Here is a 17,324-nt window from a genome sequence, read left to right on the forward strand (position 1 = left end):
TTAAAACACTAAAAATTTTGAGTAAAAATTTTTACTTATATTTAAGTAATCAAGTATTGTTCGTCGTAAATTATGTAAAAAATTACCATTATCCAAAAAATAATAATATAATTATTATGCAGAGGTTGATGAAATTGTAAGGAAAGTGTAGGGGTGAGTGTTGCTCCCTATGCTGATATCATTTTTTGTTCAGACTTCAATGGCTGACATATCAAATACTATTCTGGTGGGAAGAACCGAGGAAGGAGTGCATTTTTCAAGACACCTCAAGGAAAAGGACCCCTTGGCCGTATGTACATCAGTCATTGACTTGTGGCTGCTGAACTGAAATCTAGTTCAGATCATGCCCAAACTTCATTTACACCTTCAAGCAAAAATATTAGTGACTAATGATATCAACTAATTACAGCTTTTGATTGCAATTGTGCATCAATTACTCACTTCTAAACGGATCGGGGGGGAGCTTCCTAACCCTCACAACTTCATAACTAGTCAAAGTCAAGATAACAACTGTCATGCAACGGCAATAGCACTGTGATAGTATTTAAAGTCGATTGCTTAAAATTGTGGGAAAAATTAACGTACATAACAATGCGTGATTGACAGAAAATACTATCACATCAAATTGTATAGTAAGTTATGGTAAAACCTTGACATGGTTGACAACTAGTCAAAGAAACCATCTTTTAAGATGTAGGAACAAATAATATTTTTAACAATACAGCTATCTAGACACATAAAACTAATAAAGTTGTCGACACATTGTTGGATGTTGGACTCTAATCCAACGGCTAATAGGTCAATATAGTTAATAAGGATTGATGTGGAATGTAAGTGTGATTAGGGTTTAGTTATAAGCTATAACTTGGACTCCAAGTAAGGTATATATAACCCGGTTATAATTGGAGAATAAGTGTGACATCTCACATCGCCCAGGGAAGTGATCCTTATATGTATATTCTCATCCCTACCTAGCGCGAGACCTTTTGGGAGCTCACTAGCTTCGGGTTCCGTAGGAACTCCGAAGTCAAGCGAGAACAGGGCTAGAGCAATCCCATGATGGGTGACCCACTGGGAAGTTGCTCGTGAGTTCCCAAAAACAAAACCGTGAGAGAATGGTAAGCCCAAAGCGGATAATATCGTACTATGGTGGTGAAACGGGCCGGGGAAGTGATCCGCCCCGAGCCGAGATGTGACAATAAGGGCTCTTGATATTATCCTATTTGGATTGAGATTTGGTAGATTATATCCTTGTACAATAAGGGATCCTAGTGTATGATTATGGGAAGGTCCCTGCATACACGTACTTAGATTGAGATTTGGTAGTATTTATACCAAGGGAAGGTCCCTGCATACACCATCAATACACGTACTTAGAGAACTCCCCATAAGTTCGAGTAATCTAGTGGTGGTGAGTGTGCAGAAGACCAACCTTCGAAGTTCAAAGTGTTCGAGGAAAGCTTGCTGCAACTGCAGTCCTTGCTGTGCTAGGAAGATGTCTTCGCAAGGTTAGTTCATTGGTGTTTTACTTGCATGAACGTTTAAAACACACATTTTCTATACACGTGAATTGCACTACAATATATTTAGAGTGTATCAACAATTGTGTCTATTTTTGTTCGTCTAAATATGTAATTATCATCTTTTAATTGTGTAAGAAGCCAATTAATGTGAGGTAAAAATTAAAATATGTTTGAGAGTTTTTCTTCTGAAATGAGTATAACATGTTTAGAGCTACTTGTATACGTAGTACTACTTTTTACGACAATTTAAAGGAAAATGAGTCTTTCTTAACAATAAAAAAATAGAATCGAACCTGAAATCTCTTGAAAGAAAATTACCAATCAATACAGTCCGAGGTAAGATACAAAATAGTTGGTAAGGAAAGCTCATTTGAGTTTAGTAAAGAGTGAACCTACATCAAGAGTGTTACTTGCCGTAGGAAGAACAAGAAATAAAACAAAGCAATTAGGCAAAAACTCAATTGAAAAACATTACGTAATGTATAGTATAATATAATTAGGGACCCATTACTGCTACTCAATTTACCCTGACGTTAAACTAATAGTTAAGCAGTTTAGTTTGGCAATTTTTGGCAAAACTTAACAATCATATAATTTAAGAAGTGAGTGTAACAGTGTAGCTTAAGATGTACTCTCCACTATATATTCAAAGTTCGAATCTCACACCCGGTAATTTAGATTTAAGTTTCTTGATTAAAGTGTTATTGACACTCCAAAAATCTCATTCTACACTCCTTACAAGTGTATTTTTCTTTCTAAATATAGAAAGTTTGGAGTGCCAATAACAATTCCCTTATCTTACAGTTTTTGTTAGAAAAATAAATATATTGCTCCCTTACGATTAACTGAGTAGCAGGAGCAACATAGGCAATCTTAATCTGAGGGGAGTAAAGAAATTTTTTAGAATTAAGATAGAATTTGAGTTTGGTCCTCATTCATTTGTTCGTCTTTTATTTAATCGACGGGGGAGTGATTCGATTCTGAGATTTTTTTCAATCACATGGATACAAAATTCAAAGTCCTTTTCTAATCGAATCATATCACCTATGTAAAAATATATTTGTGTTAGCATCTGTTGGACAATAGAATGCTGCATCGATCATATAATAAAATATTATACAATTAATATATGAGAGCTTCCATTCTTAATATTATCAAAGCATTTATTAATTTACACGAAGTTTATTAAAGCATCATATAATGTGTCGGTCACCAAATTAAAGATAAAATTGATTCATAATTGTGAATGACATAAGCTTTAATCAAGACATTGGGTGTATTCGTGCTTATCACAACAAAAAGAAAAAGAAAAGGAAAACCCAAAAGAAAATAAAAGAAGTGAGAGATTTTGATTGGCCATTTGTATATACGGGGCATGATATGATTTGGTGAGGACTCAATTTTCATTCTCCAAAACATTAAACTTTGTTGTGCCTCGGATGCTCACCGACGACTATGTGCTTGAGACATCCAGCCATGGTAAAAGTCAAATAAGCCACCGACACCAAACGAATTGTGCCAAATGTGTCTTCATCATCCGTCACATAATATGTGTAAACACAATTACCAGCCTTTTCTAATTCTTGTGGTGGAGAGATATTGTCCTTAGATGCTGCTGGTGAGTTGATGGACCCTGCTACCCAGAGGAAAATATATGCTTAATTTGATTCCACATATGATAAGGGCATAATTCCATTTGAGCCAAACTTTGTTTGGTTTTGGAATGCAACTAGACCGGAGATGGTTTAATTCGGTTTTGGAATGGTAATATTTTATAATATAGTAGTATTTTTTTGTTCACTTGTAAATAATAGGAGAAAGCACAGTTAGGGGAAGGGGAGCCGGCACCACCGAGGGTGAAAAGGCCACCACTGAGGGGGAAGAAGGCGCCACAAGGAACGGGAGAAGGACCGCCTTGAAGGACGGCTAGAAAGACTACTGTTGGAGCAAAATCAAGTGATGCATACGAGAGAGTCTAGAGAGAAGGTGGAGTATCTCTCTGAGAAAGATTGATTTCATGAATGTGTATAAAGTTAAAAAAAAAAGTGTATTTTTCAAATTTTTTTACGAAAATTAATTTTGAAATATAATAGGGCCCACTTTTGAAAAAAAAAATATATATATGTGAGAGAGGGTCGGGATGGAAAATTGCCTTATTGAAGAAGACAGGGATCTCACCCATATCGAGTGGACAGTGTAGAACCCTATTTGGGAAAAAGGAATTGAGGAATCTTTCGAACCTTTTGTGGTAACACTAGCAAAAGGCTCCACTGCCATTTTTTGACATTGACTTGGAACACTGACAAGCTTCTATTGTTTTTGTTTTTTCAATACTCCCATGTAACACATTTTCCTTCATACAGAATGTTGTAACCACATTCTTCTTCTTCAATGCCATTGAGATATAGAAGAAGAGGTTTACGTTGTTCATGTGAAGATATAATTGTTCTCTATTTATCTATTATGTGATGAGGTGACTGTGATGCCATTGAGATATAGAAGAAGAGGTTTACATTGTTCACGTGAAGATATAATTGTTCTCTATTTATCTATTATGTGATGAGGCGACTGTGATGATATAGTACTTACTCCACTAAAGACTTTCTCTTTATACATAAATCGTTGTGAAACAATAGCAAAAAACCAAATTAAAAAAAAAAAAAAAAAAAAGAAGAATGAATTTGATATGACATTAGTAAGAATTAGCTATGATACACGCGTGTATCTATAAGTTCATAAGTAGGGTCTATGGTTGTTTTAATACAAGCGATATTTCATACTCTTTATTTTTTAAATATATATTATTTGGGTTAAGTTACGAAATAAAGTCATAATATATTATATCGAACTTATCATTTATGAAATTTGAATTTAAATGATCATCAATACTTTTCGCTAAACTCAAAAGTATGAAAAATGGAATCAGAATTTAGCCGACTGGCGCACAAATACATGATGTGTGCTTGTGTGAGAGAGAGAAGGAGAAGGAATGAAAGATAGCGACACTCGCATGGACCAAAAAAAGGAGAAGGACCGGCATTAGAGTACGCCGAAAGCTTTAAAGCCGCCTCTGTTCAGTATTCCCTGCCGTCTGCATTAACCATTTTTTTTTTATCTTATGACTTTGGCTTACGGTGACGTCTATCAGTGCCATTTTTAGTGACTAAAATAATCTCAAATTAGCTTTTTACTCAATCTACCAAGCCACGCCATTGAATTCAATGATGCAAATTGTTATTGCAATTCTTTCCAAAATCCCAAATGAAATCTGGGTTTGAATTTTTTTGAATTTTGAGAGCGCGCATATCTCATCGTTGAGTCGTAAGAAATTTTGAATAATGACACAATCAATTGTAGCAATAGTTGCTAAATTAATATGCAAACTACATTTTAATCACTCAAATCCGTTTTTAGATTATACAGTCCTCAAACTGTCCAACACTTGCAACTAAATCCCATGCCACCACACTGCCAAACTATGAACGCACCCCAAGCTCACCATTAACCATACCGATCTCCGCGAACATTTCTTCTCGGCGCAAGTCGTCGTCCCTACTTCTCGACACATCATCCCCACCCCTCTCGTCGGCGACGGCCACGCTATTTCGATTGCCCTTTCTTCAATGGGGGAGTAAAAATGACATAGAGTCAGAATCATGTGTTATGGTGATTGTGGATAGAATTGAAGATTGTTGTGGACAAGTTTGACATTCAATTGAAATATTGTAATATCCATTTGATTGTATAGTTTTTAATTCAAGTGATTGGTTTTGTCATTTGTTGCACGTATGGCTAGTGAGTTGGTGCGGAGAAGTTCCAACTTCAAATCAAACCATCACATTTTGGATATTTTTGCTACGCATGCTGTTTGAATGACTTTTAATTAATTATAACGCCCTACGAATCAATGGTTGTTCTTAGTAGTTACACTTCTTAGTTTTAAATAAATTGATCCTCAATGCAAAACAAATATTTATATATAACTACTTGACAACAAGTTTTATGAAAATGGCATATTTCAAACTAAAGCATTATTTTGTTTTTATCATTATCACATTTTCATTTTCAATGTGTTGATCCTAAATACTATCAAGTCTACATGGCGCGTATGTTGAGTAATTAATAAGCTGAATACGTCCTCCTGGTGAATGCAGGCATAGCAACTCGAGACCGAGCTCGATCGGCAAGTAGAATAGATGTGGTGTTGTCAAACGCCTCGCTAACTTCTATACTCGAGCGATTACAACCGAAGAAGGAACACGTCTTGGCCTTGGGTTTTAGAACCTCAAACAAGGTTACTAGATCACTACGAAGTTCAATAACTAATTCGACTTTCACTGTGACAAACATAGGGTAATCTAGTAACACCTCACCTTGCCGAGAAGCTAATGAAATGACCTATTTAGGTGAAAGAGCTAGGAACTATTTGCCAGCCAGAAGCAGTGATGTTACTTCAAACTGAAGATGCTTCTAAATCACTTGATTCTTCGGCTCCAGTACTGTCAATCCAAACTGAAGATGTTACAACTGTTAATCCAAACTGAAGATGTGCTGCTGGAAGGGTTATGGTAATTAGTAATTCGCAAAGTATGAGAAACATTGGTGTAGAGCGAGGTTTTGCAGAGCGTTTGTTTGTTGAGCTGAGTTGAAGGTCATTCTCACGTTGCAAAATTACTTATAGGGAGGAATTCTGTGATGACCAAGTCTACTGAATAGTATAATTTTGATATATTCCAATTCTTCGGCATATTCTCTGAATAGACTCAGAATTATTCTCGGTCCAAACTTTATTGCTACCAAGTCTCGCTGTCTTCGACTAAGACTTTGAACCTAGATTGGTTCAACCTTTTTCTGGAAAACAATCTTAACCCTTAATTTTCTCTCATCCAACAGCTTAGAGCATATAGGCTTAGTGCGTGCAAAAACAGGTCCAAACTCAATGATAGAAACTAAAAAAAAACAAAAAAAAAAACAATCTTCAATATTGTGCCCTAAATAGATAAGAGTAACTTGCATAAAAATAGTTTATACTGTTGTAAACTAAACCAAAAACCAATCAAGCAATAAACAAAACACAATGATTTCAAAGTTCCTCTAATATAGGAATACCTCTCTAATAACGGAAGCTTTATTGATTACCAACAAATACAAGAAAACTCACAAACACAAAGCATTCTCAAGTATACAAACTTATGCCTCTAAAAACTCTCACACACAAAACTCTATTCCACATCCATCTATTTATACTAATAGATGTTCTAGGTTTACACAAAGTCCCTAGAATATAGGAAACCAAATCCTATACTAAAACCAAATCCCAAACCAACTAGGAAACACAAATCCAAATATCTTGCGTCCAAGATATCCTAATCCTTTTTAGTTTAGGCATGTTGATTTAATGCCAAATCTAACAATCTCCACCTTGGCATGAAATCCATAATGAGGCATCAAACAACTTTCGTTGCTCTACCATATCGCAAGATCAAACTTGCTTCAACTGCACCAAATGCAAGCAGTGCTTGAACTTAGTTGTATTAACCACCTTTGTCAATATATCAGCTGGATTATCTTCTGTAGCAACCTTTTTAGATGAATCTCACCTTTAGCTACCACTTCTCTCACAAAATGATATCGTACATCAATGTGCTTAGTCCTAGCATGATGCACCTGATATCTGGCCAAATAAACAGTACTTTGGCTATCATAATATACATCCAACTTGTGTTGTTCTACACCTAAATCTCCTAACAACCCCAAAGTCCACATTACTTCTTTGATGTTTCAGTGATCACCATGTATTCTGCTTTTATGGTTAATAGTGCCACAATTGGTTGTAATATTGATCTCCAGCATATATGACCTTGTGTCATAGTAAACACATACCTAGTCATCGATCTTCTCTTGTCTAAGTCTCCAGCAAAGTCTAAGTCCACATAACCAACTGAGAACTTATCAATTCCTTCATCACACCTGTCAAAACAAATACCTTTGTCCCTCGTTCCATGTAAATACCTTACTACCCATTTAGCAGCACCCAATGCTCTCTTCTAGGATTATGCATGAATCTACTAACAATTCCAGCTGCATGTGCCATATTAGGACGAGTACACACCATAGCATACATTAATCCTCCAACCAAATTAGCATGTGGAATACCATCCATCTTCATCTTTTCTTCATTAGTTTTGGGACATTTTTGACTGCTCAACTTGAAGTGAGCACCTAATGGAGTTCCTACAAACTTAGTGTCTTTTGTTACTCCAAACTTTTGTAACAACTTCTCAAGATATTGGTTCTGAGACAAACACACCAAACTTTTTTTGTCTATCATTTGTGATCTCCATTCTCAATATTGAGATCCTTCATTTCAAACTCCCTTCTCATTTGTTCCCTTCAACTTTTCTATCTCTGAAATATTACTTGAGGCTATGAGCATGTCATCCATATAGATTAACAAATACACGAAGGAACCATCTTCCAACTTCTTGTGATAAACATAGTAACTTTTTGTGTAGTCTTGACCCTTCATAAACTTGTCAGATCTTAAATACCACTGCCTTGGCGATTGCTTCAAACCATAAAGAGATTTTCTGAGCTTACAAACCAATCTTTCTTTGCTCTTCACTTGATACCCCTCGGGTTGTCTCATATAAATCTTTTCATCCAAATTACCATGAAGGAATGTAATCTTCACGTCTAGTTGTACCAATTCAAGGTTGAATTGTGCAACTAGGGCAAGCAATATTTGAATGGAAGAGTGCTTAACCACATGAGAAAAAAATCTCATTGTAATCTATTCCCTCATTCTAAGCATATCCTTTAGCCAGTAGCCTAGCTTTAAATCTTACCAAGCTCTTGTCATCCCTTTCATCATTCTTTGCATAAACCCATTTGCAGCCAATTGCTTTCCTTCCTCTAGGCAGCTCCACCAATTCTCAAGTCTTATTCTTATGAAGGGAGAGCATCTCATTGTCCATTGCATCATTCCATTTACCCTCTTCTTCACTATTTACAGCTTTTTCAAAATTAGTGGGAATTTCAGCCTCAATTACTGGTAATGCATATACTATGCAGGCCATGCAATCTTTATATCTCGCAGGTAAGGATATGTCTCTTTTTCCCTTCCTTTTGGCTATGCAATCATCTTGTATCTTTAATTCTTCTGATGATGTTTCTTCTTCATGCTAACTCTTTTCATGTTCAAGTTGATCACCTTGTCTTTCTTTTTCCACAACTTCCTTACTTGGCTGTGAATTCACAACTACTTGTTCCCCAAGCTTCACCATCTGAACATCTTCCTTTAATTTCATGTGACTTTCATCGAATGTCACATCTTTACTTACTATAATCTTGTTCAACTCGGGACACCAAAGTCTGAAGCCTTTCACACCACAATGGAATCCCATAAAGACAACTTTCTTAGCTCGTGGGTCCAGTTTGTTTTCCTTCACATGAAAGTAAGCATTGCATCCAAACACTCGTAGCTTATCGTAATCTTGAGCTGGTTCTCCAAACCACACTTCAATTGGTGTTCTACCCTTCAATATTGTTGATGGTAGTTGATTAAGCAAATGACATGCATAGCTCAAAGCTTCTGTCCAAAATCTCTTTGGCAGCTTAGCTTGAGATAGCATGCAACAAACTTTCTCGAGCAAGGTCCTATTTAGTCTTTCTGCTGTGGACTGAATTGCCGAGTAATCCCTTCCTTTTTACACACTTTGAAGAAATGATCAGAGGTATATTCCCCTTAATTGTCACTTATCAGTATCTTAATCTTCTTTCCAGTCTTGTTCTCCACCATGTTCTTCTATTCTAGGAAGATGTCAAGAACCTCGTCCTTTCGTTATATCATATATATCCATGATCTGCGAGAGTAATCATCAATAAAAGATACAAACCATCTTTTTCCATTTAAAGAAGCATTATTTATAGGCCCTCATTTACAGGCCCTCAAGCATCAGAGTGAACATAGTCCAAAATCCCTTTTGTTTGATTAATAGTTGAGCTAAATTTCACCTTTGTTTGTTTGCCAAGAACGTAGTGCTCATGAAACTCTATCTTTCCAGACTTTGCTCCTTTAAACACCCTTGCTTGATCAATCCTTGCAATGCTTTTTCTCCTACATGTCCCAACCTCATGTGTCATAATGCAGACAGGTCACTTTTATCACTTTGCACTTCATCAGCTATCATAGCCACTCCATTTTCCAAAGTCTTTCCTTGTAGCATATAGAGTAAGCCATTCTGAGGCCCCTTCATTATGACAAGTGCTCCTTTAGAAACTTTGAGCACATTGTTATTAGAGTAAAACTTGTAGCCTTGTGACTTGCGAGTGCATAGTGAGATCGAATTTTTCTTCAGATTTGGGACGTACCTTACACCATGCAATTCTCGAATCACACCATCATAATGCTTGATCCTAATGCTTCCAATTCCTTGAGTTGTACATATGTTATCATCTCCCATATACGTAATTCAAATCATAACTTTGAAGCTTGAAAACCAATGCCTTTGAAAAGTCATGTGATGGGTACAACCTGTGTCGATCGCCCACTTTTTCATATAATCCACAGTGCTCGATGCTGTTAGGGTATAAACAAATTCCTCATCCTCGACTTCAATCATATTTTGTTCTGAGTCATCCTTCTTCTTTCATGTGATGGGTATAGTCTTTTATTTGATTTTAAGGCAGTCCTTCTTCCAATGTCTTTTTTCATGACAAAAAGTACACTCTTCTTTGTCAAAGAACTTCCTATTCTTTGAGACTCCTATAGTATGAAACCTACTATTTTTCATGTACGAACCTTTCTTTTCTTTCGATCTCCCTTTTACCATCAAAGCTTTAGAGTTATTCATTTCTTGCCTATTAAGGCGTCTCACATCATGATTCATAAGAGCACTTGAGATTTCATCATACTTGATTGTCTCCCTGCCATAAATCCAAGTAGTCATGAAAGGCTCATAGGTTTCAGGCAATAAGTTTGTCAGGATCAATGCCTTGTCTTCATCTTTGATTATCTCTTCAAGATTTTCCAGTTCAGCTAGAAGCTTGTTAAACTCTTCTAGATGGCCAATCATCTTCGTGCCCTCTTTGTACTAGAACCTGTAAAACTTGCTCTTGAGATGCAATCAATTCTTTGCACTTTTCTTCATATATTTTGTCTCTAATGCATTCCACAATTCTTTCGTATAAGTGATGTTCATCACACCATACTTCTATTGCTTTCCCAAGCATAGCTAAATTGTAGAACATGCATGAGCATTCAATCTTTCCCATTTCTTTTTTCATCGAAAACGGCATGTCTCCTAACACAACAACCAAACCTTGTTGTTTCAGGACATCTCGAACCTCACATTGCCATATAGCAAAGTTGTTCGTTCCATCAAATTTCTCAATTTCAAACCTAGCACTCTGAACCGTCATCTTGGTTCCACTAGTGCTAGACTTTTCTTCAACATCATCACCACTAGTAGAATCACTAGTCTTTGTCATTGCTTGATATTATTGTGATTGACAATAATTTTATATTAATTTTATCATTCATGAGAGTCGAACTTAATATCTCTTAAATAAAAATAAAAAATAATACCATTGAAGTTAATTGACAACATGAAATAATTGGTCTGAGTGAATAAGTTTATTTATATTTTTTTAAGTTAATGAAGTATCTCTGATAGAAGCTTAATACAATACGGAAGAAGTACAAAGGAAAATCCACAAGACAATTCGTTAGGATATAATTTCATTTATTTTCTCCTAATAAGGAAAATAATAAGTGGACAAAGAAGACCCAACGAACCAAACAACAACACAAATAAAGGCCTTTGTCTTCCATAAAATGCATGCCTTTTTTTCTGGTGCAAAACAGTCTCTTGTGACTTTAGCTCACATCACAAAAGAATAAAAAACAGAAGAAAGAGAAATAATTAAATAAATAAAAGATTCTTTGTGTGAATTATATATACGTAGCACTATCAAGTTAATGGAGATTTGACGTACGTGGCAGGTAGCGCATGAATGTGGCGTCATACGAGAGAGAGAGAGAGAGAGCAAAGTGTTCAAGCCTACGTCTACGGATCATTTTCTTCTAATCCATTAAGTTCATGATTCGAATCATTGAAATTTAATTCAACAGTTAAAATTATTATAACTTTTAAAATTAACTCCTGTTTGTAGTCGATAGATCAAATTTTAATGGCTTGAATTCTCAAACTTGATGGAGTAGAAGAAAGGATCAGAAGATGATCCCTTTCCGTAGAAGAAGAAGCAGAGGTGGCCACGAATTTGGGGTATATATATTCCCACGGGTGACTTGTGACTGAGCCAAATTGGGTGAATTTTTCCCCCACTCTTGCATGTGAAGTTGCAATGTAGTTCTTGTGAAACTTGTCACTATAATCCACCTACCACTACAAGAAAAGTTTGTATATCTGAATCAGGTCAATTCATCAAAAATAGTTTGATTGTTAATTTCATCTAAGTTCGAATTTGAAGAAGTTAAAGTTTCGTCATAAAATTAATGATTGAAGTTTCGCCATAAAATTAACTAACGATATGAAGAGTAACTTAATTACTTATAAGTATACTTAAGGTCGTTTCTTTCTCCGATATGAGATTAATACTCTCAACACACATTCTCACGTGTGATGAATTTAAGCTTAATACTTGAAGAAAACAAATTGGGTGATGTAGAGCACGTGTGGGTCGTTGAGTTTCACATGCAATTCTTTCTATAATGCAAGGCTAATCCTCGCAACAAAATTTATTTTTAAAAATTAAAGTAGTTTAAATGATCACTTGTATAAAGAAAATAAAATATTAAAAAACTTGTAATTTGTTTTAGTATGATGGTACAACTTTTTTTTTTTAAATAAATGATGAAATAATTTATGCTAAATTCATCAAAACTACGTGAAAAATGATTTAAACTTTGGCACATATTAAAAAGCATAATGAGTTTAATCAACTTGATTAAATTCATACATGTGTACAGTGACACAACTTATAACTTATTCATTTTAACGATTTTTTTATGACGTCATGCATGGGGCAAACTTTTGTTCATGTAAAACGTGGGTCTCCATGCATCACAAAGTTAAAAAACATAAAGCTTAGCAGACTAACTAAGAGTTGAGTTACATCGAAAAAATATTACAAATTTTGAGATTGAAATTGCAATATTTTGTACTATACGATGCAATGCGAAATTTGGTGCATATCTTTTATCAGATACTTAGCATGTTGTGTAGTTAATCCATAATTAATTACATATGTAGATATACTTAAATATAATCAATCAATAATTTTGATTGACAAAATCCAGACGTACCACATGTTGGATTTCGATGTGGTAGTGTGATGGCAGAACATTTCCTTGTCTTGTTGAAGAATGATTGCACGGAATTAATGACATGAATTAGACACGTTGATGTGATTAAAGGATTTTTAAACTGCAAATAATGCAAATTATGTTGAACGAAAACAAGAGAGAAGGGAGATTAGTAGATTAGTATTAGCAAATAGCAAATCAAATGGACAACCAAACAATCAACCACAAAACTCCAAAAATGTTGCCATCATGCTACAGTATAAATTATGATGACTCAAACAGCTAATAATAATTATGTTAAAAGTTAAATATTATGGGTGCTTTTGGATAAGTGTTTGTTAATTTTGTGATTTTAGATGTGGGTTCCTGGATGCTGGGGTAGACAATTATGGATGGCCCAAATTAAAGCTCAATTTTTAAGCCTAGTGATGATGGTGTTGTCTCAACGAAAAAATAAAATTATTCAGTACTACAGTCTCATAGTATTTTGTATTATTTGTATATAAAAGATGTTAAGTTCGAAGTTCTGAAATGACGAGTTTCTAAAGCTCTTAGGCACGTAATAATTACAGATTAGATATGTGCCTCTACAAAAGTGTATTCAATCGAAGTTAGTTATATTAAGATATTGTGAATCAGTTTTGAGGTCAACATGTGATCAATAATTTATGAGCCTTTCTTATGAAATTCTCAAAACTTAGCCACGTTTTTTTTCTTGTAAAATCATAATAGTTGAATTTGTAAATGAAATATTTTTTTTTAGTATATCGATATTTTTACATTAGGGAAGGGGGAGTTCAGCTAAACTACATAATTGGCAGCCTAATTTGGTATCGAATTCGCCATCCATGAAATTTGAACATAAGACCTCTCACTTCTAAGTGAAGAGGAATACTACCAGACCGTAATATTGAGTGACTTTCGTAAATGAAATTAGATCTAGTAAAAATGCTCTATGTGCAAGAAATAGACAACGTGGCAATTTTTTTGATTTTTTTTTTGAACAAAAAATATAATCTACATTAAGGAGGAGGAGGATGCAGATGGGGTTAGCCTCACAATAGGCTAGCAATAAGGTGGTTCAAATTCATCTTTGGTGAGAATCGAGCCTAAAATAGTAAAGAAAAAAATACTAATAGACCGTAATACTAAATGATGATAACATATTGGAAACGTAACGAATATAGCTCGCTCAAGGCTTTTCAGGTCCGATTTTTCTGTAGCAAGTAATAATGAAAAAGGGCAGACCTTAGCCCTCTTCGGCTCTAATGTTCGTACTATTAAGCTTTTCCTCTTAGGATTGGTTTTTTTTTTTTTTTTTTTGAACAAACGATATTATTTATATTAAAGGGAGGGGTAGGCTTAGCCTTATAGTGTGCTAGTAATAATTTAGTTCAAATTCTCATTTGGCGAGAATCGAATCTATGACCTCTCACTTACAAGTAAAAAGAAATATCATTAGACTGTAGAATTAAGTGACATGTTTCTCGTTGAAATTGATGTATCAACTTTTACTACCAAGTAAAAGTAAGCAAACGTGTGTGGTGTACGTTTTAATCTTTCCGTTAGTGTGCGAATACTTTGGCTTCATCAGTCCTTCCATTGAACAAACTCACCCTCCCAAAAAATAATAAAACTAAGTGGCCTACAACTTCAACACAATGATATTGGGCTTACTCGAAAGCCCAATTGCCCACCAAAAAGGCCGAAGAGCCCCTCAAATAAATCCGGGCTTTTGTTTGCCCAACCTTCCCGATAGGGCCCACTAAAAGAATTGCTCAGAATCATCAGCAGCCCATTAGCAGAAGAATAGCCCACCCGCGTACTTATTTTGTTGGGTTCTTCTGTGGCCTTGGTCGGTTGATTTTTCTCACAGTCGCAGTGGCAGTCTCTCTCACCTTCCAAAGTTCGGCAGTTTTTTCTTTCAGCTTTGTTTTTCTTCCAGAGAGGGCCAAAGGTAATCATTCTTTAGAATCTCAGTTTCCAATTTTATTTTTCTTTAAACTAATTTCCAATTTCTTGTTTATAATCGCGGCACTGTGGCAATATTTCACATTTGGTTTATTTATTTATTTTTGGGTCTGTCATATAATATGTGTGTATATATAAGAGATTAGGTTGATATTAAATTTTAATTCAAGTTTCAAACTTTGACCAAGCAAAAGTAAGTGAAATTTAATCCTAGTTTTTTTGTTTTCGAAATTAATAATTTATAGAGAGGATGGTAATCAAATTAGGAATTCAGCAGTTTCAGCTGAAATTTAAATTTAAGAGGAAGCATATAGAATTATTACTAAAAATGTGGAGTCGATGCCTCTCAGTTCTCATGGATGATAAAGCTGTAATATTATATGGTTTACAATGGATAGTGTTATTCACACACCTATTTTTACCGCCCACACAGCCTTGTTAATTTTTAGGCCATTGATTCGATAGTTGGAAATTGAGAGGGGTGTGTGACAAGTAAACATGAGTGGGTGGATAGCACCACCTTTTTACAATCTTGGAGTTGGAGCCCAGGTTTGAATTCAAGAAATTGAGAAACTAAGGCCTGTTTGTAACTATTTCGTTTTTAGTTTTTATTTTTTTGTGCTAGAGATAGAAGGAAAGTTTGTGAGAAAAATGAGGAATGGAGAAGGATGACGGGAAGTGGTGAGAGGGAAGAGAGAGATTATACAAAAACAAAAACTTGAAAGTGAAACAACCTAAACTTATTTGTTTTCAATTTTCGGTTTTTAGTTTTCGTTTTGCTTGTCATTGCGTATACATTCCTTTCACATTTCTTCCGCCATTATTCTTTCACCTTTCTTCATTTCTCCTTTCTTCCACATATTTTTCCTCTATCTCTAAAAGCAAAATTGTTATCAAACGGGCCCTAATTCTTCGTCAAGGGGGTAGCTTGCATGCAGTTCTTAGCATGTAATGTAGTTTGAGAAGTGAGGTGGTTTTTGATGCATTAGGAAAGAATTTGGGAAGACTATTTGCAGTCGATAGGAATAGGATCGTCTTCTTGTTCAACAAAGTTATAGAATTACACTGGACAATGTGAGTGCAATGGTTTTCGTTTATATACTTTACGTTTCCATCTAATAAGCCTGTAATGCTTTTCTATGCACTTGAGATTTTCTTCCTTCTGTCAGACCTCTTCAGTGGAAGCCCGAGTCCAAGGTAGGGAGAGAGTCCAGCATCAATGAAGGCTATAGTGGTGAGCGCTCCAGGTGGACCGGAGGTCCTCCAACTACAAGAAGTTGAAGACCCAGAGTTCAAAGACGATGAGGTCCTAATAAAAGTTGAGGCCACAGCGCTGAACCGAGCTGATATCCTTCAGAGGAAGGGCCTGTACCCACCACCCCCGGGTTCCAGCCCTTACCTGGGTCTTGAATGTTCTGGAACCGTAGTGGCTGTTGGGAAACACGTCTCACGCTGGCAGGTCGGTGATAAAGTGTGTGCTCTTCTTACTGGAGGAGGGTATGCTGAGAAGGTGGCTGTTCCAGCTGGACAAGTACTTCCTGCCCCACCCGGTGTTTCTTTGAAGGATGCTGCTAGTTTTCCTGAAGTTTCGTGCACTGTTTGGTCAACTGTTTTTATGATGAGCCGGCTATCTGCTGGTGAAACATTTTTGGTTCATGGCGGATCAAGTGGAATTGGTACGTTTGCAATTCAGATAGCTAAATACCTGGGAGCAAAGGTGTTTATCACAGCTGGAAGTGAAGAAAAGTTAGTTTTTTGCAAGGATCTTGGAGCTGATGTGTGTATCAATTACAAGACAGAGGACTTTGTTGCGCGGGTGAAGGAAGAAACAGGTGGCCAAGGCGTGGATGTCATCCTGGATATCATTGGGGCAAACTATTTCCGTCGAAACCTTGACAGTTTAAGCTTTGATGGGAGACTTTTTGTGATCGCGACCATGGGTGGTGCTGTAACAGAGCTAGATCTTCGTGTTGTACTTTCAAAGCGCCTGACCATCCAAGCAGCAGGTTTGAGATACAGAAGTCCGGAAAACAAAGCAGCGATTGTTAGGGAGGTGGAGAGCAATGTGTGGCCTGCAATCGCGTCTGGCAAGGTGAAACCGGTGGTTTACAAGTATTTTCCGTTATATGAAGCGGCAGAGGCTCACCGGCTGATGGAAAGTAGCAAGCATATCGGAAAGATACTGCTTGTTCCGTGATGATATGAATGTTAGTCGCTTTAACGGAATGGTTCGGAGTGTTCGGAGCTTGTGAGCAGCCCGGGTCCAGTATAATGCTTGGATATGCATGTTCTGTGTGGCAAATGTTTAAGTTGTAGTACTTTCGTAAATACGATAAATAAATCTGAGGTTAACGGATTATTCGGTTTGTACAATCTGATGCATTAGAGATGAACCAAAAATTGCAAACCACAAACAATTTCCCATTCCTTTTATATAGGTCACAATTACAAAATACAAATGTGTTACATATTACAAACCGAAAATTGAACCGAAAAAATCC

General features: G+C 36.0%; 1 protein-coding gene across 2 annotated transcripts; it reads left to right on the forward strand.

Annotated features, from left to right (window-relative positions):
- The first annotated feature begins 14,688 nt into the window (after positions 1 to 14,688).
- Positions 14,689 to 17,182, forward strand: LOC125473368 (quinone oxidoreductase PIG3-like). 2 transcript variants are annotated; one of them, XM_048576098.1, is made up of 3 exons: positions 14,770 to 14,809; positions 15,813 to 15,897; positions 15,993 to 17,182. In XM_048576098.1, exon 3 carries the CDS (start codon positions 16,043 to 16,045, stop codon positions 17,018 to 17,020), a length of 978 nt encoding a protein of 325 aa, XP_048432055.1. In that variant the 5' UTR covers positions 14,770 to 14,809; positions 15,813 to 15,897; positions 15,993 to 16,042; the 3' UTR covers positions 17,021 to 17,182. The 2 variants fall into 2 exon arrangements, with proteins under 2 accessions (XP_048432054.1, XP_048432055.1); XM_048576097.1 differs by lacking the exon at positions 15,813 to 15,897 and having other exon boundaries at positions 14,689 to 14,809.
- Positions 17,183 to 17,324: the final 142 nt, after the last annotated feature.

This window comes from the organism of the source record quoted next, unplaced genomic scaffold (assembly GCF_019419815.1).
Source record: "Pyrus x bretschneideri cultivar Hongxiangsu unplaced genomic scaffold, Pyrus_bretschneideri_v1 Contig83, whole genome shotgun sequence".
Lineage (NCBI taxonomy): Eukaryota > Viridiplantae > Streptophyta > Magnoliopsida > Rosales > Rosaceae > Pyrus > Pyrus x bretschneideri.